This window comes from Rhinolophus sinicus, linkage group LG14 (assembly GCF_036562045.2).
Source record: "Rhinolophus sinicus isolate RSC01 linkage group LG14, ASM3656204v1, whole genome shotgun sequence".
Taxonomy (NCBI): Eukaryota; Metazoa; Chordata; class Mammalia; order Chiroptera; family Rhinolophidae; genus Rhinolophus; species Rhinolophus sinicus.
Genome location: NC_133763.1, coordinates 8600595 through 8627472, shown reverse-complemented (window position 1 = coordinate 8627472; position 26878 = coordinate 8600595). Strand labels below are relative to the sequence as shown.

At 39.4% G+C, this 26878-nt stretch overlaps 1 protein-coding gene across 24 annotated transcripts in view; it reads right to left on the bottom strand.

The window, feature by feature from the left end:
• STAU2 (staufen double-stranded RNA binding protein 2) overlaps positions 1-26878 on the bottom strand; it is a 223520-nt gene that overhangs the window by 79885 nt on the left and 116757 nt on the right. For 14 of the 24 annotated variants that reach the window (XM_074319223.1, XM_074319221.1, XM_074319237.1 and 11 more), the window contains one exon: positions 16036-16149. The exons of the other annotated variants lie outside the window; for them this stretch is intronic. In XM_074319223.1, coding sequence (XP_074175324.1) covers positions 16036-16149 — 114 coding nt within the window. The remainder of the gene's footprint in view (positions 1-16035; positions 16150-26878) is intronic. 24 annotated transcript variants of the gene reach the window in all.

Here is a 26878-nt window from a genome sequence, read left to right as displayed (position 1 = left end):
TGTGTCCCAAAACATTCACAAGTGTTTGCTGCCAAAACCCAACACACAGTATGTATCTTCACCATTCCCTCTGTTTTACAGGAAACTTTAGGTATTGCATGGACTACGTATTTCAAATGTACAGTGTTTGAATGTTTCAAAATGACGGTTCAAGGACACATCACTTAGAAGTGACAAAGCAGGGGTACGAGACCTGCTGTGTTCTCTCTCTCCGCAGCTTACTTTTGCCATCTAGTGGAGGAGGCAGTTGCATCGTTAGGTTTGTGCTGTGTGCAAGGATCGTCTCCTTCCTTTAGAAGAGGATCGAACATACTTTTCTTTCCTATTGGGGATTTTAGATAGATTTTTTTTTTTTTTTTTTTTTTGGTAACCTTAAGTAATTTCTCCAAACTGGTCTGTTCCTTATCTGTTGGTTTTCCCTCAAGGAGTTAGCTTCCACTACAGTGATTAACCTAGAGAATTCAAGGTAAAATAAAACCTTATATAAATTTATCATTTGCAACTCTGGAAAAAAACCCTGAACTTTTCCTCATTTCCAATCTGCTTACCTTGTGATTTTCACAAGGTCTGTGTTTTGGCTCATTCCTGTTTTTCACACTTATGTGGAGACCAAATCTGTATCTTTATCCCTGATTTTTCATTGTGGTCCTAATGTCAAATCTTCAGTTATCTACTAAATCTCATTCCTGGAACTGACATTTAATGTGTCAAAAACCTAAGTCATCATCCTCCGAAAGAATCAAAGAACAGGCTCTCCTTTTGAGCCACCGTGGCAGGTTTAATCGGAGGTAGAGTACAGGTCAGAGTTAAAAATGGTAGAGATCTGTGTTTTTTAAGAATGTAAAAAGTAACGAAGTAAGTTAAGCCAAAGGAACAATTAAGAGTAGGGATCAGTTTATTGGGCTGAGCAGGAGGAAACATAATGATCCAGAGTTAGGGTGGAGCAAATAACTGCTTGGCTGCTTGTGTCTCTTGGTTTTTTAAAACATATCATTTTTGTTCTTATATTTAAACCTGGCTTTCTAGGCGACACTCTTGTATCTGTATCACTTAGCTGTTAGTCAATGATTGGTCAGTGGTTGTGTTCAAACACCCTAATCCAATAAAGCTTCTACTCTCTGCCAATAAATCTGCATTTGGGTTGGAGATCACATTCAGAGTTCTAGTCAAGGTCAGTCCTCACCGCTAGGCAGCCTGAGGGTCAATCCCTCCCACTGACATGCCAAGAGCAATCAAGGCTCAACTGCCAACAAGAGGGCACATCTGGAGCACCCGGCTCACGTGACCAGGGAGACTTTGTCACGGGGTTTCACAAGACACCTATGACATAAGGCCACTCTACCCAGACCAGGAGACATAGCTGCCCTACCTAATACACAGAAACAAACACAGGGAGGCAGCCAAATTGAGGACACAAAGAAACAGGTCCCAAATGAAAGAACAGAATAAAACTCCAGAAAAAGAACTAAACAAAATGGAGACAAGCAATCTACCAGACACAGAGTTCCAAACATTGGTTAAAAGGATGCTCAATGACCTCAGGGTGAAGTTCAACAAAGACACAGAAAAACCAAAAACGGAGGTAGAAAACATAAAAAGAACCAGTCAGAAATAAAGAATACAGTAACTGAAATAAAGAACACATCAGAGAGAATTAACAAATTAGATGAAGCAGAGGATTGAATCAGCAATTTAGAAGATAAGGTAGCAGAAAACACCCAATCAGAACAGCAGAAAGAAAAATGATCCAAAGTAATGAGGATAGTTTAAGGGGCCCCTGGGACAACACTGAGTGTACCAACATTCACATCATAGGGATACCAGAAGGAGAAGAGAGACAGCAAAGAATTAAAAAACCTATTTGAAGAAATAATGAAGAAAAACTTCCCTAATCTAATGAAGGAAATAGACACAAAAGCCCTGGAAGCACAGAAAGTCCTCAACAAGATGAACCCAAAGAGGCCCACACCAAAACACATCATAATTAAAATGCCAAAGGTTAAACACAAAAAGAGTCTTAAAAGCAGCAAGAGAAAAGCAGTTAGTTCCCTACAAGGAAGCTCCCATAAGACTCTCAGCTGATTTCTCAACAGAAACTTTGCAGGTCAGAAGGGGCTGGCAGGAAATATTCAAAGTGATGGAAACCAAAGACCTACAACCAAGATTATTCTACCCAGCAAGGCTATCAGCTAGAATCAAAGGAAGATGAAGAGCTTCCCAGACAAGAAAAAGCTAAAGGAGTTCATTACCACCAAACCAGTATTACAAGAGACTGACTTCTTTAAGAAGAAGAAAAAAAAGATGAAAAATATGAATAATAAAATGGCAATAACTACGTATCTATCAACAATTACTTTAAGAGTAAATGGATTAAAAGCTCCAATAAAAAGATAGAGAGAGTGGCTGAATGGATAAGAAACAAGACCCTTACAGATGCTGCCTACAAGAGACTCACTTCAGATTGAATTCAAGGCACATACAGACTGAAAATAAAGGGGTGGGGAAAAGATGTTTCATGAAAATGAAAACAAACAAAAAATCAGGGGTAGCAATACTTGTACCAGACGAAACAGACTTTAAAACAAAGGGCATAAGAGACAAAGAAGAACCCAGCAATTCCACTTCTAAGCATTTACCTGAAGAAACCCAAAACACTAATTCGAAAAACATCCACATCCACATGTTCATTGCAGTATTATTTACAATAGCAAAGATATGGAGGCAGCCTGGGTGTCTATCAATAGATGAATGGATAAAGAAGTGGTGCATATATACAATGAAATAATTCAGCCACAAAAAGAATTAAATCTTGCCATCTGCAACATAGATGGACCTAGAGAGTATTATGCTAAGTGAAATAAGTCAGAGAAAGACAAATACCATATGATTTCACTTACATGTGGAATCTAAAGAACAAGATAAATGAACAAACAAAACAGAAACAAACCCATAGATACAGAGAACATTTTGAGGGTTGCCAGATGGGAGGGGGTTTGGGGCGAGGGTGAAAAAGGGGAAGGGATTAAGAAGTACAAATTGGTAGTTACAAAGTAGTCACAGGGATGTAAAGCACAGCATAGGGAATACAGTCAATAATATTGTAATAACTATGTGTGGTGTCTGAGGGGCACTAGAGTTATCAGGGTGATCACTTCATAAGTTACATAAACGTCTAATCACTATGTTGTACACTTGAAACTAATATACTATTGTATGTCAACTGTAATAGAAAAATAAAAGATTATTTAAAAAAAGCAACACAAAGTCCAGGCAGTTGTCAAACCTGCCGTGGTATTCACTCTCTGCCAGGCCCCCTTGCATCTCTTCTGCATATGTGCAGAATCTCGGCATCAGCCAGGGATGTGTAGATAGCTGGGGCTCTCTCTGGTCTCTCCTGCATGTGTATGAAGCCTTTTGGTCAGCCAGGACTGTGTGTTGAGTTCATCAAGGCCCCCTATCACTGTATCATTTCCTGAATCTTCCTATAAATTTCGGGCTAGTCTGTTGGTCCACTGTTGACTTTCCTGTCTGTTTGCTACCCAGCTGTCTACTGTCATTCACTACGCCACTGGGTGAGGGGTTTTTCACATTGCACTTCAAATCAAGCGAGGCTGCTGGTTTTCATGAATTTCCTTTGCCCTTATAGAACCACTGTACTGAACCTGGAGGTGGGGGCAGATAGGAGAAGCTGCAGGCAGGCAACTACAGAACCCCACTTTTCTTACCTGAAGTTCAGTAGTTTTTCCATGCATAAGTGCTTCTCAATTTGATGAATGCCTTTGGTCAATTTCCAGAGTCTAAAAATTGCTGTTTTGACAATTTCGTCCGGTTTTATTGTTGCTTTTTGGAAAGAAGACTTGCCCAGCTCTCACTCTGCTGTATTGGTAGTCTGTCTTTAAAGCCCTTTTTAATTGCTGTTTCTTTTTAGCAAACTCAGCTGGTCACCAAGGTCTGCTGATTCTTTCTCTACCATGTCACTCCAGGAGAAACGCTGCTGTCCTTGCCATTTTTAGTCACATCCATGAAGGTAAGTAGCACCCATTCATTCCTGACTTGCTGTGATAGAAGCCTCCTTCCCATCACAGTCAGCTCTGCATCTGGCTGCCGGTTGATCTTACAGATGCCAGCATAACCACAGCCCTTGCTCTTGACTGAAGAGTGGTTCTTCGCTTCAAAGAACGTAACATTCATGCTGCTCAACCCGCCTTCCCAAGAATGTGCTCAACGGCCTCGATCGTACGCAAAATCATTTATTCCTGGAGCTCCCACCAAGTTGCGTTTTTCCTCTCCCACATATTCCTGGCCAACTTCCATGTTTCTACTTTTTTCTCATGCTGCTTCCCTTATAAGGAAAGCCCTTGTAATTTGTCTTTCGATTTATAGTCCATCAACTCCTCAAAGAAACTTAATCAGGTGAATTCTTCTGCTCTTGATCATTTCCATATTCCACAGCCTTTCAATACATATATATACATATACATATATATATATATATGTGTGTGTGTGTGTGTATACACTATACAAACATCTATAGATTTCTGACACTAAATCATGTTGCTTTGCAATCGGTCCTCAATTATTTCTATGCAGAGGGTGCCAAAAAAAGTATACACACTTTAGGAAAGGAAAAAACTATTAAAATTGTAATACTCAATATATACCAAAAGACGAATACGAGTCACGTTTGACTTCTGCAATGACAAGAGGTGCTCAAACAATAACTATTTCTTAGTATCTAGTACAGTGGTGGGCATACAGCTGGTGCTTAGTACATGATTGCTAAATAAATAAAATGGTTCTTGATTTCCTATGGAAATGTTCAAAAACCCTGTAAGAAAAACGATCACTTTGGGATGTCTTTCACTTCCTCCCCTTGAAGAACTTAACATACAGAGGTGATATTAAAAATATTTAAGAGGTGCATTCAGAGGTCATATTAAAAATATTTAATAATTAGTGTGGCATCAACATCAAGGCAAAAAATCAGGCGACACAGTCCTGAACACTCCTGCTGGCCCAATAAATGACCCGTTAGTTCCCGAATCGTGGGGAGGTCCCAGAGATCCTGGACATGAGGCCACGATGACAGGGAGTGAAACACGGGCCATTAGCTATTTGCCAAGTAGTATGAAAGTCTGTGAACATTTTAACAACTGGTACAACCATTTCAGGGGCCCAGACTGAATATCAATTCTACCAGCAAGTGAATGATGTTGTCTGGATTTTATAATGACTGTAGACTAGACTGTCTATGAAATGGACTTCTGTCAATCACGAAGTTTTGGATTTGGAGAGCAATGAGTCTCTGAAACGCAAGGTGCAGGCAAGCACAGGGAACAGTCAGAAGCCCATGTCAAAGGGCAGGAAGGCAGTAGATCAGAGAGAACGGAAGTACTAGTGGGCAAGACACACCAACAGGGGCCCCAGGGAAGTAACCCAGAGGCAGGCGTCAAGGTAAGGTGGTAGAATCAGCGAGGCAGACATTAAGGAAACTGCTAAGTAAGGATCCCAGCAGGCACTTGTCCAGGAAGCAGAAATGTATCAGCAACGGGAGACTGACAACCGGGCAACTTGGCCCTGAGCTGAAAAATTCCTTATTAGGCTTCCTACTATGGCAAGAACCTATGTGAAGGCATGACCTCTCTCTGCATACGTGGTTAGCTGAACTAGGTAGGGAAATTATCAATGTGTGAGTCTTTTAGAGACAGAAATTTAAATGTGGGTCTTCGCAAGAGTGGTGACGCTTCTTACTAAAAGGTACCAGGTTTGCTGGTAGCACATTTATGTACTGCTGATGAAAGAAACAGACACATTTTTAAACCACTACATTACTTTCACATGCTAAATATTTTGGGGCTTAAAAATGTCTTCAAAGTCCTTCCATTAGAGGATGCAAAAGAGAAGCCAATTACCTGAATGGCATTTTTAAAAGACGTGGTCTGAAAAGGAATTAGCTGCCCACTTAGAAACTAAGACAGCAGGCCAAATACCTATTACCAATGAAAGAATAAAATTGAAAATTCTGAAAAACCACCAGTAACTGGTTTGTCTAAAAAGGAATTTTGGAGATGGGAAGAGGCATGACTGAACTGAAGGTGTATTGCCAAGAGAGAGAAGGTTACCGGGTTGTTGTTGTTTTTTTGGTTTTAAATAGTGTAATAAATCATATACAACACCATAATTTGAGTTTACAAGGAAGGTAATACTCTTTAGGTTGTAAAAGTGACCTCCAGGGGGAATAATGCTCTCAACTCCGTGGCCTAGGGAACTATATTCCATTGATCGTCACTTTAGAAAAGTCTATATGGGCAACAGTTTTCCACTATAACTTTCACATCCATTTAGCCAATTATACACATATGGTATTTACTGGTTTCATAACGTATCTAGTTATGATTCATTAGTATGAACTGTTAACAGAAAGGTTTTCAGAATGTTTTTCCAATGATCTTCAAATCAACATCAAATATACAGACTTACAGGACAGTAGGAACATTAGATTCCTACTTAAATAATTTAAAATTAGAATACTGAATTAAAAATTAAGGAACTGATGTGGACTATGTATGCAGGCCCCAAATCAAACAAAACTTATTAGGGAGAAAAACTAGAACATACTCTTGGACTCTATTTATACTTTAATTTGTCTCCTATGATATCATGAATGTGAAATTATCTTCAAAGAGATACTCTGTTGAGAAACACTGAGCTAGCAAGCTGAGGTACAGATTAAATAACCACACAAAATCTTTTTTAATATAATTGGGAAAAGTCAGGTTTTTTAAAACCTAAGATTTCACACTTTCCGTTGATTAAAATAGCTGTTATTCATCACTTCAGGAAAGAAAGAGGGAAAAGGAGAGAAATAAGTAAGATTCATGGGTTTTGACTGTGGTCCAAAATTATTTTATAGGCCAAGTTAATAAGTCACTTGTGTGCACAATATCACTGGATATATGCAACCTCTTAGAAATGTGGTCATGCTGTCCTAAGCATAAACGAAATTATGACTTGTTTATAAAATACATAATATTCAATCTTCCCCACTACCTTCCCCTATAACTTGCTGTTGCTTCTGGGAACTGCTTATATATCTGAAATGAAAGAAGTGAAAGATCACTATGGAAACAACAGAAAATTCCTTATTACTTAAAAAAAAAAAAAAAAAAAAGTCCAGCTATGAAGTGTTTCTAAACGGGATTTCAGAAAGAAGACAAAAATAACCTTTGCTATGGGCAAGCTTTCTTTCAATGCTCTGCTGAATACTGATGAAGACAGACTTATTTATTATTCCCTTAGAGAATGAAATTGGTTTCTATGGTAGAGTAAATAAATCCAAAATTCACAATCAAGTCTAATTGTGCTGTCATATGGGCAACATTGCCAGAAAACTGGTTCCTTAATGAACTCTGAATGATCACGATGAAAATAACATTTAATACAAAATTCTAAAGGTGAATGCCTAATGTTCCTTCTTTCTAGTTTGCTGCTCTAGGGATTAGAGCAGCAAACTTTTTCTGCAAAGTAGGAGATAGTAAACGTTTTAGGATCTGCAGGCTATAAGGTCTCTGTTGTAACTACTCGTCTCTGCCACTGTAGAAAGTGGTACGGAAAACACCTGAACAATACCTGAACAAATGGGCGGGGCTGTGCTCCAACAAAACTTCATTCTTGGAACACTAAGCACTAAATTTTGAATTCCATATAATTTTCACGTCATGAAATATTACCCTTGTTTGTTTTTCCAACCCAGCCTAAAAACGACTCTTCATTCGGGTGGTAGGCTGGATTTGGCCTGCAGACCGTGGTCTGCGGACTCCCGTTCTAGTTCATCAATGAGCAATAACTATCCAGGTGAGAAGTGGTTCCTGGTGACTTTTCCTGCTGAAATAATTTTTTTTTTTTACTTAATATATGACTGCATTTGTTACTATGTGTGGTGGTGGTTATTAAGTAAACTTATTGTGATAATCATTTCACAATATATACAAATATCAAATCATTACATTGTTCACCTGAAACTAACACAATGTTATATGCCAATTATATCTCAATTAAAAAACAACAACTTAAAAACAAAAACATAAAAACACTAGTTCACCCACTAGGTGAACTACTGGGCTAGTTACTAAAATATAAAATGTAAAGCAAAAAAGATGACTGAATTCCTTCACTATAAGATGTATTTGTACAAAACGGGAATTTTATATAATCACGGTAAACGTCAGGAAAAGAAATAATTGATATGCCTTTTTAATATCTCTCTTAGCAACCTATTTCATAAAAAGGAAACAAAAATTAAGTTATGTTTTTAATTTTGGCAGCTCCAGAACCTCCTAGAAGCTTCTAGTGGCAGGGATCGCACGCTCTGTTTCAACACCCCATGGCACGAACACTGTGGCTTCATACGTGGAGAAAGTGCACAGCTGAAGTTCAAAATGGGTCTGAATCTGTGTAACATACAGACACCAGGACCCTATCTCAGTGCCTCCAGGATGATGACATGCCGTCTGTTATTGTGCAATGTCACGTAAATGTGTCCTTTTACATTTATATAAAAAGCTTTGCCTTGGGTCATTGTTGCTCAAACCTATGCAGTGAGTGCCTCTCTAGATTTTGAGGAATGTAGTCCCAAACCACAGACATTATTCAGTGAATACTGACTTTTATACGACACTGTGGAATGCTAGAATCAGGACGCAGCCGCTGGAACTTGAGGAAAGCAATTTAGGACATTGAGAAGGATGCAGTCACATGCATGATAAGTTAGAAAAATTAGAAGTTACAAATAGAGAAGTACAAGAATTAATGAAGGGCTATGATAGATTCCTCATGCTAGTTGCACGTATTCAGAGCATGTAAATACTCCGAGGTCAACACTTGCAAGTAGCAGGATACTTTCACAAAAATGTCCCTGTAAGGCCACCCCCAGAGAAAGCACACTGAGCTAAACAGTCTACTTCTGTCACTAATTCTACCAAATGAATTATACTAAATTCAAGTCATTCAACCTTTCTTAGAAATTCAATTCAATTCATCCTATAAACATGTATTGAATGCCTCCTAAGTGCCAGGGCGCAGACATGGAGATGCTAAGGCCCATGACACAGCCCTGGTACCTCACAAAGGTCACTGGTCACTAACCCAATAGCAATAAATAATAATAATAATAATAATAATAATAATAATAATAATGGGGAAACAGTGTGATACGCATACCACACTGTTATGGATATGGGATAATGGAAAAAGTGGGTTTGGGGAAGTCTTATTGGCTGGAGTGACATCTTGGTTGGATCCGATGAGTCCAACAATTAAAGTTCCTCTATGAGCAAGGACAGAATGGCCTAGGCAGAAGGAACAGGGCAAACAATGACACAGATAGAAGAGAGCATGCGATGTAGGAACCCAATACTGCGCGAGCAAAAAGTGTGGTTACGGTAAGTTAGGTACAGGTGAGAGGCGAAGGATGAGATGGCAGACATATGCCCTTGGATTGCACCCTACAGACCTGTGGGGTGGCTACTGAGCACTTGAGATGTGGCTCATCCAAAACAAAATGCATGAAAAAAACTGAATAATTTAAAAAGTCAACTATATGCCGGAACGATACGTTAGATATATTGGGTTAAATAAAATATATTATTGAGATTAAGCCAACCTGTTTTTTGTTTTTTTTATTGGGTCTGCTACAAAATTTTAAACTGTATCTGTGGCATTTAATCCTTCACGCGGTCCCTGTGGTTGACTCTTCAACAACCATTTCACCCCGAGCACTGAAACTAGTAGAGAGCTCACCCCCAGTGACTACTGCAGGGGGGCACGCGACTGACCCCATCCGGGCTGAGCCAGGAAGGAAAGATGTCTGGAGGAGCTCCTGATACACGTGCCTCAGCCCCGCAAAGGAGACCCAAGAAGATCAGATCTGTGAGAGGTGAGTACTAGACTAACCGTGGTGATCATATCGTGAGAGACATAAATGTGGAACCACTATGTTGTACCCCTGAAACTCATATAGTGTATGTCAACCATACTTTAATAACAATAAAAAGATCAGCTCTCTCGTCTTCTTTTGGATGTGGCTTCAAGTATGCTGCCAGTGACACAGAGAAGTTCTGTGGCCACCTCTCCGTGAGCCAGCGATGAAGCAGAGGACGGCAGAGCTTAGAAACGGAATAATCTGAGGGTTTGCTGACACCCTAGAGCTGCTTTATCGACCAACCCTGGAGTTCACCCTTCCTGTGAACTTCCTGTTATGTGAGATAACAAGGTTCCTTATTATTCAAGCCAGTATGAGTCAGGTTTTCTGTTCCTTATAGCCAAAAGCATCCTAGCTGATATAACCCAATAGACTAAAGTTATCTCCCGGGCAAGAGAGTATATGCACTATCATTTAAGACCATCTGGTACTACAAAAGTCCTGTACATAGCCCACAATCAATCAATATATTACTGTTGTGATAGTATATATTTAAACAATATGTATGAAGGCTTTTTCTCTTTTAAGTTACCATAAAACTGCAAGACATTATGACATAATTTCTCAGGCACTAAGAGACTTTAAATTAATTAGAAAAAGAACTATGTGCAAAATTTAATTAATCAAAAGTAGAACAGAATACCTATTAGATTTGTAAACTATTATACTTAATGGCTGCCCTTTCATGAGAGATCTGCCTTGAATTCTAGCCAAAGCACACATACTGGGAACAGCTCAGCTTGGTTTTACTAACCTGGACAAACACCCTTAAAGGTGATGCCGCAAATATACAAACGTGAGAGTTTACACCTCACAGAGTTACTATGAGAACTAAGGAAAACAATGTAAGAAGAGCCTAGCATAGTATTTGGTTCTCGGTTCTTTTCTCTTGTAGACTGTTGATTTCTAAAATTCTAAGTAATATGTTAAATATGCATTGTCATTTACTCTATGTGATATTCTCACTTTGTGTTGACTAAAAGTCAGATTACAGCAAATATTCATACGCACATACATATGTTATACTTTATTTGCTAGTTAGTGTTTGGTTAGGTTGTTGATTTTTTCAGTCCACTCTTTTCTTTATATGAAGCAAGTAACTTCCAGAAATAACCTGAACAAAAATCACGGAGGCAGTGACACAACTGTTAACTAGGAAGTAAGCCTATAGTATTTTGACTAACCTACTCCTACCTAACCAGTATTTGTGAAGTTGACAGGATGTAACTAGAAGGTGACTGATGCACTTAAGAGAGAGAGAGAGAGGAAGAAATACTCAGTAACTTCTAAGAGTGATGAAGAAAGATGTAGAAAGGGTATCAGGCCAGAGGGAAAGAGTAAACAAGATTTGGTGAGTTGTATCAAGGTAGAAGATTCCAAAAACCTTTCTGCGCTATTACGAAGGATTTTGCTTTTAATAATATGCACTAACCAACATAAATTTAGTTTCCAAAAAGGATATCCTGAAAAATATTGAGCAAAACCCTCACTAGCTCAATCTCAACAAATAAATGTGTTTTTTACTCAACTTATGAATAAGGATAATGACCCTTCACTGAAACCATCACATGATCTATAAATACTAAATTTTACAAGACGACTGGCTCAGCGGGGACTAGAAGAAGTTAGCTATTGAGCATATTATGGGGACCGTGGGCAGTTATCTTTGTATGCTCTAGCATCCAGGGCAGTTCCCCACAGAGTTGTTCAGTTAATGAATGTTGCCGAAAAAAATCAGTGTCTGGAAATTTGAACTATGTTTTTATTCTGGACAATTAAACATTCTAAACTAATGTGAATTTGTAACGTAACATTTGTTGTGATGAAGGAGAACACATGGGGGACCCCCACCCCTCCCCAGGCAAACACCAGCCTGAATGACTTGTCCAGTGCTCGGATGAGAATTCAGAGTTCCCATAAGGGAAACGCTGGCCGAGAGACCCTTCCCCTGACGTAGGCAGCGCAGGCTGAGCCCACTTTCTGGAGCCTCAGTTATCCCAGGAGGTCTGACGCAAGCCTTCACTACCCATCGGCGTTCGGAGGAATTCTAAGCCTGGCTACTGAGCGTGTTTCCAAGGCAGATCTAACGTCCGTAGGGAATATAGGAAAGGAAGGGAAGTCATCCTTCCACGTTTCCTAGGGAGCGGTACCACATGAGTGACCGGCAGAGAAATGAATCCGGCCTTTTCTTTAAGTTAGGTTTAGTGAGGTATAACCTACATGCAGTGAAATACGCCCTTTTTAGCGTACCTCCTGTGAGCTTGACAAATGCATAGTCATGTTTCTACCACCACAATCAGAATTTAGCGCATTTCCATCGCGCCAAAAAAATCCCTTATGACAATTTATGGTCAATCCGTCCCCAGCCCCTGGTAAGCACTGATCTGTTTCCCATCCCTATAGTTTTGCCTTTTCCAGAATGTCACACAAATCAAATATGTAGTATGTAATCTTTTGCATCTGGTTTCTTTCATCTATCATGCAGTAACTGGTAACAAGGCCAGTGAGACTGGGACACAGTGAGTGAAAAGGAAAGTGGTAGGAATTGATTTTGGAGAAGTAGAGGGGCCAAGTCACATAGGGACTTGTATGACTTAACAAAAAAAAACCAAAAAAATCTGGATTTACAGTAGGTCAGATGGGAAGCCACTGGACTATTTTCAGAAGCTGAGTAATGCGATCTTAATAACTAAAAAAAATACGTTTTGACTACTGTGTGGAAGATAGACCATGGTGGAACAAAAGCGGAAAAAGGAAACCAGTTTAGCGTGCACTGCAGTTGTCTGGGCGGAAAATAGAATGGGAACATTGGAGGTGAAAAGTGGTCAAATCAGGGATGTAATTTCGAGGAAGAGATGCTGGGACTGGACGTGGCTTGTAAGGGGGACAGAGGAGGCAAAGGATGGTACATGGTGCTGGGCTTGAGCAGCAAGGGAAACGGTGGTGTCACCTCTCAGGCTGGGGAAAAGGAGAGAGAGGGGAGGAAAGAGGAGTGGGTTTGGCAGGTGGAGGGAAGGATTCAGGGTTCCATACATTTGGATGCCATCAGCATCCAGATGTCACTGACTCACTCTCCTGATCGTTCTGCATATGTGTCCTGCTTCGATAAAGTTCACTTAGCAGCCCCTGTCCTGTTACTCTTGAATACAGTGAGTGAATGCACTGGGTCATACATTCAGTTTCCACGTCACTGGGTCCCCAGAGGTAAATTTTTAAAAAATAAGCTGTAAAGGTTCAAAGCCAGAGAGTTCTTCCATTTCTCACCTTCTTTTTCTACATAGACAAAGATCGCCTCTACATTTTACAGACTTTTTCTCACAATAAATACTTAGTCCATTTGCTCAACTGCATTGGCACAAATGAATGAAGAACAGAAAACATTTTTCAGTGACAGTAATTTTTCCTGCTTTAAAATGTTTTCTTCTTTTCTGATCTTTATGGATGAATACATGAAAAGGCATTTAGTGGTTCATGTTTTCCATGCTTATGTGTGGTTTTTTTTGTTTGTTTTTTAATTTTATTAGTTTCAGGTGCCACGCTTATGCTCTTGGTATGGTGCAGGAGTACCTCTGCTTAGATAGACCCTCGGTCGGAGGAAAACATGATGATGACACAGTGTAAAGAAGCAGAGAATGGGAAGCAGAGGTTTACTGTGCGTCCCCTTTCCTCAGGGAGCCCAGTTACCTGAGGACGAGGGAGCAGCACTGACCACACCACTACCGGCACTTTGCACCTCTGAGGCCACCAATGTAGGGTTTGACATACAAAATGGTCATTCCAGTCAGCTGCAGTCATCCATCCATCCATCCATCCATCCATCCATCCATCCATCCATTTCACCAATGTCAACACGTTTCCTGAAAGTTCTTTTTTAACTTAAAATATCATGCAAATTTGTTATCTATAATGAATTTGTATTTGCTTTCTTATAAAAATGTCTTTTTTTAAACTTACCATTGAGTAAAACTGACATTCCAGATAGAGGTAGTATAAGAACACTAGGTACAGTTGTGTAGGTTGTGCACTGCACAACTTCCGGGGGGCGGGGAGGGTGCTCCATTAACACTAGAGTTATTGTAGATTTGTTTATTACAACAGTTTTCTGTTGGAAGCAATAAAGTGCCTTGAGGAAGAGCCACTTTTTTCCTAATATGTAACAGTGCCATTCAGTAACGGTGACGGTAGCCCTGAGTACTTTGGCTCATGGACCTGGCACAAGCCTGATGCAGCCTGTTTTACTCATGGAGAAGCCAAGTTCCAAGACGTGAAAGGACAAGGTCCCATGGCTCATTCATGGCAAATCCAGGTTTGATCCCAATCTCCCTTCCCAGTCCAGTGTCTCTTATAAGCAAAACGCTACCTCTGCTAACAGTGGTTGCTCTTCTCAGGGGTGTGGGTTTCTGAGGTGCTTTCATTTCTTTGTTCAGCCTAAGGAGAGACCTTTGCAGGATGGTTATCTCATGCTGCTCTTGCCATTTGTTTCCGCCATGGGTGGATATAAAGACAGAGACAGAGGTAGAGATAGCGACGGAGATAGAAATAGATAAACTTCTTGGCAAATATTCAAAGGGATGAGGTTGCCAGACTGCAAACTCCATGAAAGCAGGAACACATCTAACATTCTTACCACACGTCCTTGGCACCTAACTATAGCTAAGTTATAGTTTTATACAGGGAGACATAACACGTTCTACACGGGAGTTGGGCCATGTCCCTCAGATCGCACTCCCTTCAACAGCTAGAGCAAACGTCAGGGCAAAACCCTGAGGAGCACCTGAGTGAGCTCTAAGCTGCTTTCCAGATCATTAAACTATTAACTGATGATTACTGGTGGGGCGCTTTCAACCAGAAGCAGGAAGATTGGTTACAGAATCATTAAAAAGGAGCACTACAGAAATCTCCTAAGTCATCGAACCAACTCCGTCATTTAACATTCCAGGAAACAGAGTCCCAAAGAGATGACAGAGTCCACCCACGTTGCTTCAGCTAACTGAATCCAGTTAGTTCCCCAAACTCAGATTTTCTCACCAATTAGTTGCCCTTTCCTGAACAATGCAGTATCTCACCACCAATCAACCAGTGATTGGAAACCCACGCTGTCGAGAGACAAGAAGGAAAGGAGTGCCCTTCAGATGTTTGCCTCGGTCTTGTTTGAGCTGGACAACTCACCATGTGTTTGAGAAGGTCCACTATTACGCTCTTTTATTCTCTCTGTACAAGAGCACTACTCAGAAGGCAAACAAGATTAGTCAGGCAAAACTATGGAAGTCCCCCAGTTTACTGGGAAATGAATATGAAAGTGGGTTATGATTGTTCTGTACGTGAATGGTTAATCTAGAAAGCACAGCTGGTTACTCATACTGTAAATGGTGTATGTCTATTTATTTTGACTCCAAATGAGAATTTGATCTAGGTCAATTCTATGACCTAGATCATGAGTTAAGTCTAGTCTGATTATTTTCACTGAAAATATGTATTATCTTATAAACACGATGTGTTTTCAAGCTGCTATCTAAACAAGCAAAGGAATTTGTTCATTAAAAAATAATAAACTTTTCAGGTTTTTAGCTTTATTTCAGAACTAAAACTTGAAGAACAACACTGGAACTTCACTTTAATAATACCCCAAGTTCTCGGAGGCGTTTATGTTTCCAAAAGTTCACACGGTTTATATATTCTATAATACTAAACCTCTTCAACAGAACTGTGTGTATTATAAGACACCAGTGTTATCCACATTGTTTTGAGGATACGTTTTCCCACGTATAATTATTAAAACTAAAAATAGTTTGTAGGACCATGATTTCTTCCTTATCAGAGAATTCTATATTTAAATTAATAATGAATTGCAAACTAGAAGTCTAAGATACTTTAAATCTCCTAAGATACCAGTTTCTCAAACCCCCCAAAATTTATATTTTCCCAAGTCTAGCAAATGGTGCTAGTGGATACTGTATTACGGAAAGCAATCTGGATGTGTGCACACAGCTTCCATGTTGACGGTCTCTGATTTCTTAGCGGGGCTGTAACAGACAAATGGGAGTGGCATATGATACCTGGTCATGGCTGGCTTCAATGGAGCTTCCAATAGCATGGAAAGTCATCTGGACAGGGGCTAATGTCAGACAGGTCACACACTCTTTGTCACTTTGTCTATCACAGTAGTGAACCTATAACAGAACACACGCAATCTGCTGAACACCACTGGTAAGAGGGAGCCAGATGCAACAGGTCCTTTTCTAAGGGTCTAGAGTTCAAGAAAACTTCAAATGATTTATGCAGCACATTCTTCAAATACTTAAAACTTTATTGGGACCTTCCAATGTCTATGGGAAATCTGTTAATTCTACTTTAAGTACTTTCAAAGTTTTAAGAGTTTAGGAAATGCTTTATGAAATGTTTTGTATTATGATATCCAGTAGAAAACTTCACAACTCAGGGCTACACGTATCTTTGTGGTCCAGCTTTTCATAATACAGAAGGGACTCAAGGGTACGTATAACTCAAAGTTCATTTGACTCTAATGGAACTTTGTCAACCTGAATTTTCTATTGTATTTGACTATGTGTGTGTGACTGCCACTTAATTGGTAGAGACATTCTGCTATTTCCACATTAGAGTCCCTATAAAACCACTATTAAATATACGTGTGTGTGTACATATATATATATATATATATATATGTACACACACACATATCACATCATGTTCTGCTTAAAATTTTGACATTACAATCCAATTGAATTAAACTGAAATGATTTGTAATGTCCTGACCAAAACAAAGTTACTATAATATTATTTTTCTTTTAGTGAATTACAACCAACCATGATTAAAAGCACATGTAAGACACTCCACATCAGAGGTAGGGTACGTGGGGGTAGGGAGAGTGTGAGCCCATCTTCCCACTGGGAAAAATTCCATCCTCCCATTTATCTACTTTCAAAAAAAAGTTCTTTCAAGTAGTGTTTATTTTCATTCTAAGCTAATACAGTAAAAATAGCATTGATTTTGTGATAAATTAATGAAAACATGCCTACAGAATGGGATACCTACTAATTTTATATTTCAGGGGAAATTGGTTTTATTAGCTCTAATGTCCCCAATTTGTTAAATGTGTGTAGATTTTGGGTAAAAGCTTAGGTGAAAATCTTGAATTTGTGAGGAAGAAAATTAAAACACCTATTGGCTCCCTGGCTGAGGTTTAATTCTAATTGTGGCACAATATCCATATATCTTCATGGCAGACTATGGTCCACATATATTTTGTCACATATAATACAGAGCTCACTGAAAATGACAACAATATGAATCCCAGTCTCATTGTTCAATAATTCAACTTTTTATACCAGCAGGGTTGTTAAGTGGCCACCAGTTTCCCTGAAGGTAGGGAAACTTCCTGGAATCTATGAAAAGCAGTTTACAGTTCAAGTCAACTCAATATACAAACCTTTGTCTCTAAAGTACTTTAAAGACTTTATTAGAAAGATATTTTTCCAAGTTAACTTTGGGGGGAAAGCTCTGACAACAGTTCTAAGTCATTGTTTTGTACATCCGTGTCTATGAGTTCAAGATCGTGGAGGTCAGCTTACTATGGGGGAAAGTAAGGTGAGTGGGAGGCAACCGGGCTTTCTGGAGACTTCCTGGAACAGAACCATCACCCTAGCCCTAGACTGCAAGCTTACGGACATTTACATGAGAGAAGAATAAACATCTATTTTAAGTCACCAAGCTTTTTACCGCTCACCTAATCCCAGTGGAGTTTTTCCTATTGCCCCAGAATCGATACCGGGACCCACAGCCAACAACGAAAGGAGAACTAAGAAGCTGCCAACATGTAGGGCTGGGCCTCATTTCCTTCCCCCACCCCCTTACGGAGGGTCAGCAGAACTGGTTCAAACATAAAGAATACACAGAGGAACTAGGAGGATCCAGTGAATGGGAGGAAATCATCTTGACTGTCCGTGTTATAAGGAATATGGTATTTCCAGAGAGTGGTGCAGCTCTAAGAAAATGGCCGATAGAAAGTGGGAGAACCTACATGGAAAAGAGACCTGCACACTCCTTTAAAAGAAATTTTGACTGAGTATAATGTATGTCCATAAGCAGTTTGGAAGCAAATGAAAATATCGTGTTTCCCTGAAAATAAGACCTAGCCAGACCATCAGCTCTAATGTGTCTTTTGGAGCAAAAATAAATATAAGATCGGGTCTTATATAAGACCTGGTATTATATTATATTGTATTATAGTATATTACAGTATAGTATAAAATAAGACCAGGTCTTATATTAATTTTTGCTCCAAAAGGCACAGTAGAGCTGATGGTCCGGCTAGGTCTTATTTTCGGGGAAACACGGTATAGAGACTGGGTGTGACGATAGCTGAGAGCTTGCTGAAGGAGTCCTCGGCACTGTACCTGAAAACAGAAAAAGGTAAAGGGATGCTCTCCCCAGATCTCCATGGCCCTTGTAAGAAAAGAGTCTCAGCAGAAGCCAAGGGGATACTCAGGCCAACCAAAGTGACACCCACCAACAGAAGGGGTCAGGGATGTAGACCACTGGGAAAGCCCAAAGCAAACATGGCTGCCCTGGAGGGACAGAGGGCGTTAGGAGAAACTAAACACTGCCTCAAGAAAATGGTGCATATCACCTACGTGGGAACCAGCAGTGGATGAAACCAAGCTAGGGGGGCACCTTCCCCTCTTCTAGCCCCCTCCAGGTCTCCAAACACCAGAGGCGGAAGGCCATGATGCAGAGGTAGAGTATGGGGAAGACATCTCAGGGCGGATCAAGCCCCCACCCCACCGACCACAAACACTTCAAGGTAAATAAATGCACGAGTGAGAGGAAGAGAACGAGAAATCAATGTACAGCTTCCCTCCTTCACGTGTCTTGGGACAAAACGATGGGCTTACAATGGGGGGATATGAACTTGGGAGTTCTACAGTGAACTGGACTACATTTTTAAAAACTAAAGCTCACCAGAAAACTATGGAGTTTACCGAAGATCGCATACAAGAACATAAACGGGAGATATGACAGAGCATGGAGGAAAGTGGTGACCGAAGAAATATAAAATCACTTCATGTTTATACCCCCACTGCCTGGAGACTGCCCCCAAAGCCAGATAAAAATATGTGAAAAAGATAGGAAACTATTGCTTGAGGACACAATTTTGAATTAAAGAGTGATCGTGTGTAGACTAAAAGCCTTAAGAAAGGCACACTTTACATACTCATCAATCACTCATAAAAACAAGCTCTCTTCAGTTATGTATTTTCTTTTTGGACATAAAATTAATATCAGAGTTCATAAAACTGTGAATTTCAAAAAAAGAGATCATGTGTGAGTGACATTTTGAAATCCATCCTTCTAAATCTAAAAACGCTTCCTATAATTCAATGCATCAGCAGAAGGCAGGAATCTTAAAACAGTAGGCTGAAATAATTTGGGTAACAAAATTGCATTACGTTTTATAATGCACAAATCTTCAGGATTGACAGGCAAAATATTTCTGCTACAACAAAGCAGTGTTTCTGCAAACGTGGCCCTAAAAATTCCAATATACAATGTCATACGACTTTGATTTTGATTAAATAAAAATGAATAAAGTAATTTTAAAAGATTACAAAAGTCATCTCCTATGTTTACTTTAATATCTGTTATTTATAAATCATGTCATTTTGCTTTCCTTGGTACTCTAATATGTAAAGATCTTGATTTTTTATAATGTAGCACTTATTCTGAAGTTTTAAGACCACCAACGACTATAAATTGACATTTTGTTTCTTGTGGATTTACAAAACTTATTCCACTAAAAGAGGGTCAGAAATTTCAATCTACGTAAATGAAACAATATGGCTTCCTTTGAAACTTGCCAATCTATAATAATTTTTGCTTTAAAATAAGTTTCCTAGTTTGAATTATAATTGCATAAACCCAGACAAGATGCTGTAATTGTGCTTTCTGACACTGATTTTGCCAGTTTAGAGACTTCTTTTCCCTCAAAGGAGAAAACAAATCACTTCAACTAGTCATATAATTTAAGAAAAATACTACAAGCCTTAATTTACATAAAAAGCTAGGTATGTGAATTTTTTTCTTGCTCATTTGAGAATATGAGGCCATCCAAATGAAAATTTAAATTCCCTACCCCCTACTTCTAAAAAACGTGGACTCAAACTGTTTCCTGCAGGGCTGAAGTTCCTTGATGTCATAGGACTACTAAATATTTTACTAATCTCAGCAGGGAAGTGGGTATCTGCTCCTCTGTCAGACGTTTTTAATGGCCACCCCCGATGGGACAAAAATGAGGAGGGTGAGAAACAGACCCATGTTTAAAGAAAGCTGCTCACTATTCATTCAAGAAAGATAAAGGCCTGTCCACTCTCATGTGATACCTGACACAATCACTGTGTCCAGAAGACATGTTTGGTCAGCACACCTCAAGTTCATTACCCGCGGGGGCTACTCCACAGCAGCGTGGCAGGGATCCCGCTGTAGCCACCGCATGGGAGCCCTGCAAGGAGTAAACAGCAAGGAGCTGAAGGGCAATCACTTAGCACTAGCTCAAGGTACTTGATCAAAACGTGCTTGATTCTTGCAGAGTCTGCACACTAGCTGCGCAAAAGACCTGAATCTTTGTTAACACACAAAATAGCATGTTCTTGGCCAAGAACAAAGTGCTACTGTTTGGTATGTATTGCCCTAATAAGATTAAGTTGGTATCAAATATTTAACTACTTTTTTAGATCACTAGATGACATGTAAGTCATCTTACTTATTTGGATCAACTACGGTCAACGGTACGAATCTGCATGATTTCTATTTGAATATAAATTAACTAATGAATTAATTTATTAGTAATAAATGAGTTTCTCCATGAAAAACACTTAAAACAATACCTGCTTCATGGTTAGCATTAAAATAAATATTATCTATTCTTGTTACTATTATAACATGTTGCATAACAATAAAAGATAGGACAAGATATATAATTATGAAGAATAATATCACATTAGGTAAATGTCTGTCACTGACTTTCTCTAAAGCTTTCTCCCCCAATCCTTTTCATAACTAAAATCAACTCCTTTGTAACTAAAATATAAACATATATTTAACATGCTCAGTCATGTACCAGTGTTTTAGCTGTATGAGTAATGTTTCACTTCCATGCAATATGCTTGTCACATTAATGCCTCAAAAGGGATAAGTGAATGAATGAAATCACATTATACAGACTGAGACTCAACTTGTAATTATCGTTTCTCTCTTTCAGAAATTCTATGCTTGGGATAAGCTTTGAGAATTACATGCCTATATCTGGTGGACAAAATCTAGCAGTGATGTACAGAATTATTTCTACTATAAATCACAGATAAAAACTGTCTAACAAATGCAACAACAGATGGGTTGTCAGTACTGCGGAGGGAGATCATTGCATTCTTATTGTAAGTGATGAGTATCTACATGACAAAAACCATACATTTTTTATCTTTGCTTTTCAGTTTCCAATGACTATGCCATTGATGGTCTAAGGAAGCAGCTCATTAAGACATAAATTATATACAGACACATGCATAGTTATTTCAGGTCTATATTTTCATCAAAATAAAGCACTACGTGATTTTAAAAGTCAATTTCATATTTATCAGAAAAGGAGCTTCCTTTTTTGTAGTATGTACTCATTCTAAAATACTCACATACATCCACTTATATATGTAAAAGAAGCCACATTAAAATCTACAGAGCTTTGCAAAGTAAAACCTTTTTAACAAGGAAAACTTGTCCAAGGTCAAAGGAAAATTACCTTTCTACAGGCAGTCAGTACACCACCAAAGTTAAACTAATGCAAAATATTCTACCAACCAACTCTACTACTTTTCATGTAACTGAATTCTACTGCATTGAATATCATTTCAAAAAATGGGTAACAAAGACAAGACATTACAAACCTTTTCGTTATATACTGGTTTAATTCATAACGGAATTTAATTTTATATTTTCTTTAACAAAAATACTGGCATATGTTGCTTTCTACTCAGGAATTACAGGTTTTAAAACATACTTATTTGTATTTAAAATGTAATTACAGTAGATGCAAGATGGCGGAATAAACACTGCCTGCTTCCTTCCATGAACACACTAAAATTACACCTAAATTATAGAACAATCAACCTGGAGAACCATCTGAAGTCTAGCTGAACAGAAGTTTCATAATTAAGGATATAAAGAAGAAGCCGCATCCAGACTAGTAGGAGGGGCGGAGACGCGAAAGAGGCCCCAAACCTCCGTTTGGCAGTTGAGAATCAGAAGGGATATCTCGGCCCTGAAGGTTCCCCAGAGAGGAGAGAGGGATCCCAGCCTCACACCACACTCCCCAGAATACTAGTGCCGGGAAGAGGAGCCCGACAACATCTGCTGTGAAAAACAGCGGGGATTCCGACCGTCCGGGTGGGATGGACAGCTGTGGGAAACACCAGCGTCCTCTTAAAGGGCTCGCGCGCAGGCACTCACTTGGTGCTTCAGCGGAGGGACAGTGACTCAGGGGGCGTCAGAGGCATATGGGAGGCAGACTGAGGTGTGTAGCTTTAGGACAAGAGCTGGAGGACTGTCACCATATAACCTGTGTGAGGTCCTCCATCCCTGTTGCCAGCAGGCAGGCACCATCTTTCCTGTGTTGAGCCCAACCCCACACGGCTAAATCTGTATCTGATTGGTCTGGTGTGTTGTGCTCACTCCACCCTGCTGACTCATTGAGACCACGCCCCACCCAACTCCCATAACACCTGAGGTACTTTCTTGGGAGCAGAAAGCTCCACCTGCATTTCACTCTACCTTGGAAGAGCTGAGTTCACTGGTCCCAGGTGGGCAGTGACTGGCATTAGTGTGTTCTGAAACTTTTGCTGAGTAGCCCTAGGCTCAGCACTGGCACCCAACCAAAACCTGCATTAACCTGGTGACCACAACCATCCCATTCTGGTGACGCCCTGAGACTCTACCTCACCCAGCGTGCATACCACATGAGGCTTTATCAGTGGCTGAGCCTTAAGGGAGTCAGCAGGTGGCAGCAGGCCTCAGTGTATCCTGGCTTTTTAGCAGAGCTACCCAAGAGCCGGTACTGGTAGCAGATGTCCTCAGTTCACAGCATGGCGTCTCCCATGCAACTCCAAGTTTAGCACAGGCAGCAAACAACCGCAGATCTACCTACCAGGTAGTCCCCGGCCAGGCACAGGCAAGTGGGTGACCTGAGCTTGCACTGGAGCCCCTTCCAATAGGTCCCAGAACGAACATACTTGGAGGTTGGCTTCAGACCACAGCAGAGGACCACCCAATTAGCCCCACAAACGGCATACATGAAGGACGGTCTCAACAGGAACCAGAACCCACTGGGGTGAATCCCACTCAGTGGGGTAAGCCCCCTGTATAGCAGCACTTAAACTGTGGATGTGGCCAAACCCCACAGCCAATCAGCCTGAGGGTCAATCCCATTCACCAATGTGCTAACAGCAACCAAGGCTCAACTATAACAGGAGGGCACACACACCCACACAAGGGACACGCCTGGAGCACCTGGAGCAAGTGACCAGGGAGGCTGTGCCAGGGCCCCACAGGGCACCTACTACATAAGTCCACCTAGCCAAGAGTTGGAGACATAGAAGATCTACCTAATACATAGACATAAACACAGAGAGGCAGCCAAAATGAGGAAACAAAAATATACGTCCCAAATGAAACAGGAGAAAACTCCAGAAAAAGAACTAAATGAAATGGAGGCAAGCAACCAACCAGAGACAGAGCTCAAAACAATGGTTATGAGGATGCTAAATGAACTTAGTGAGAACATCACCAAAGAGATAACAAGCATAAAAAAGGATATAGAAACCATAAAAACGAACCAGTCAGAAGTGAAGAATACAATAATTGAAATGAAGAATGCACTAGAAGGAACTACCACCAAACTAGATGAAACAAAGGATTGAATCAGCAACTTGGAAGACAAGACAGCAGAAAACATCCTGTCGGAAGAGCAAAAAGAAAAAATAATAATAAAAAATGCTGGAAAGAGGCAAATAGATCATTTCAACATGACCTAGAACAAGCATAGGTATTGATATTAGCCTGACATGAAGACACTACAATTAATCTCTTATCACTAAGTAAAAATTACATCACTGCCAACCTTTTCTACCAAAAGGAAATGTAATTCACCTTTGGATGAGAAATAATTTATTTTTCTTCAAAGACTTGATTTTCATATAATTCCAAATAGAATTCTCATATTGCATTGAAATCTATTTTGATACAAACACAAAAAGCTACAGATATTTCTGCTTGGAAGGACACATAACGACAGCCATTGTTTTCTGTACCACAGTGGCTCATTTCAGATCTACATCAGGCACTGTGGTAGGAACAGCTCTTTCTAGGTTTATAGATTACATTTTCTTTGAAATATCCTATATGTCTTCTTAGGTATGTGCTCGGGCCAAGGCTCAGCATGAGTGTCTTTGTCCTTTTGGGTTCCAGGATTAAATTCTTCAGTGATTTCGGGTAGAGTTAGTCCTGAATAGCTTATGCAGTAATAATAGACTGTTTTACTCGAGGCCTGCTTGCTGCTTTCCTGTATTACTGTTACTCATCACAATATGTTTTTATATGCATCAGGATTTCTTCATTCAAATGTATTAATATTTTTCTCTATAGAGTTGGAAATTTTAGCAAGATGAGTTGATCTGTTATAATCCCACTGGTTTTTATAGAAGCACAGTTATGTGATAGGTAGTTTTCATCCCCTTGGGGGTTTGGCCCAGTGTATCCAGGTATAAAGATACGACAGATAATAAGACAGTTTGTATGAACTTGGGCTGCCCATTTGAATAACAAACATGAGTTTTAGGGTCACTATAGGAAGAACAAACTTTCAATCACCCAAACTCTCCAAGGTCTTTGGAAAGTAGAAGAGGCCAAACCCAAGAGGGATGTTTATGGAGTGACTGCAAATCAAGCAGAATCTGTTGACTCCATGCCAAACCTACAAATGTGTTGTACTCATTGCACTTTGAGTAATTTCTTACCACTTTATGCAACCATTTATATAAAAAAGCAGGGAAAATTTGGGCTCAGAAGTGATATGGCAAGTTAAGTTTCAAGGACAAATTAAAAATGGGGGAAAAAAACTTTTCTAAGTGGGGAGTATACATGTATATGCACATTTCTTTCTTCACATGCTCCTATTAGAAATCTACAAAGTTTTACTTATCCTGGTCTGAAAAAAAAAAATGAATCCCTAATTCTTCAAAAAAAAAAAAAAAAGCGCTGCAAATAGCCAATTTGATGATAAATACATGGATTACAAAAAGTGAGGTATAGGAAGATAAGAAAAAAGTGAAAGAAAAAAGGCTGATTTGCAGATTAAACAGCCCCCTCCGCCCCCTATCTTAATATAATCTCTACTAAGGTCATATCATTAAAATATGTTACGCATCATATATTAAAAATAAATACTTAAAAGGAGCCTGTAACTACAAAAGAAGACTGCTACAACATATTAAACTTCACAAAAGGAGATGTAACAGTTGACACTAAGTTTGAATTTGTATTTGAAAATAAAGTTTTTAAGGAGATGGTTCAAAGCCTCCTACTGGCATTCTCATCTTGCTGGAACTGGGGCCAACATTTACAATTCTCCATAATGAAAAGCTCCTCTAAAACGCGCCTTAAATAAGTAAAATAAACTAATCGTGGCTTAACGAAGATACCAACATGGTGCTTTTTATATTCTTTATGTCAGTAAAACAAACTTAGCTTATCATATTTTGCTCTGAAGGTTTCAAAATCAACACTGCTCAAAGGATGATGATCGCTAGAAGGGGCACAGAACAGCAAACTGAAATTAAATCAATCTAGAAAGGATAATTTACTAAAACACATTCAGCCCTCCATATCCGTGGATTCCGTGTTGGCGGTTCCAAACAACCAGGGATGGAAAATATTTTTGGGGGGGGGGAAATGTTACATTGTTGCTGACGGGTACTATGTGGTCAGGCCTACGATGGTGGCATCTGTACTGAACATGTACAGACTGTTTTATCTTGTCATTAGTCCCTAAACAACACAGTATAATTATTTATATAGCATTTACATTGTATCAGGTATTACAATATTCTGTCTAGAAATGATTCAAAGTACACAGGAGGATGTGCGTAGGTGATAGGCAAATACCACCATTTTATACAAGGGACTTGACCATCCATAGATCTTGGTATCCACGAGGGTCCTGGAACCAATCCCCCGGGGATACCGAGGGACAACTGTAATTCATTTCCACTTCCAATCTAATCATTTTTCTAATGACTCATTGAAACAAAGAAACTGCTTATATTTAATTATACAGAGATTTCTAATATAATTAGTATGGAAAATCATATTACAGATGCAGTAAAAACTGAATAATGTAAATTATAACAAAAAAGTCTCCTACTTCAGCTCAAATGTCTCTCCCAAAATAATTTTCTCCAAAAAGCTGAATGATTTTGAAACATTTTGGCATTATGATTAGAGTATCAAGACACACAACCAAAAGCCCTGAAACACTATGGTATGACTGTAATTTCAAGTGAGTTTTTATGAAATGCATAGAAATAATAGAAGCTTACTGACTGAAACATAAAGTCTGACATTCAGATAACTATTAACATAAAACCACATTTGCTAAAAAATGGTAAAGCAATCATTAAGAATATTCAGGTTTTAAAAGAGGATAATTAAAATGTACTCAATAAAACTTCAAAGAAACACATATTCACTTATGAGAGAGATCCAAAAGCTTGCTTCTGAAATGTGATAAAACTTTAGGTGAGCCCAAGCAAGGATAAAAGAATTATCAAGAATGTGTAAAT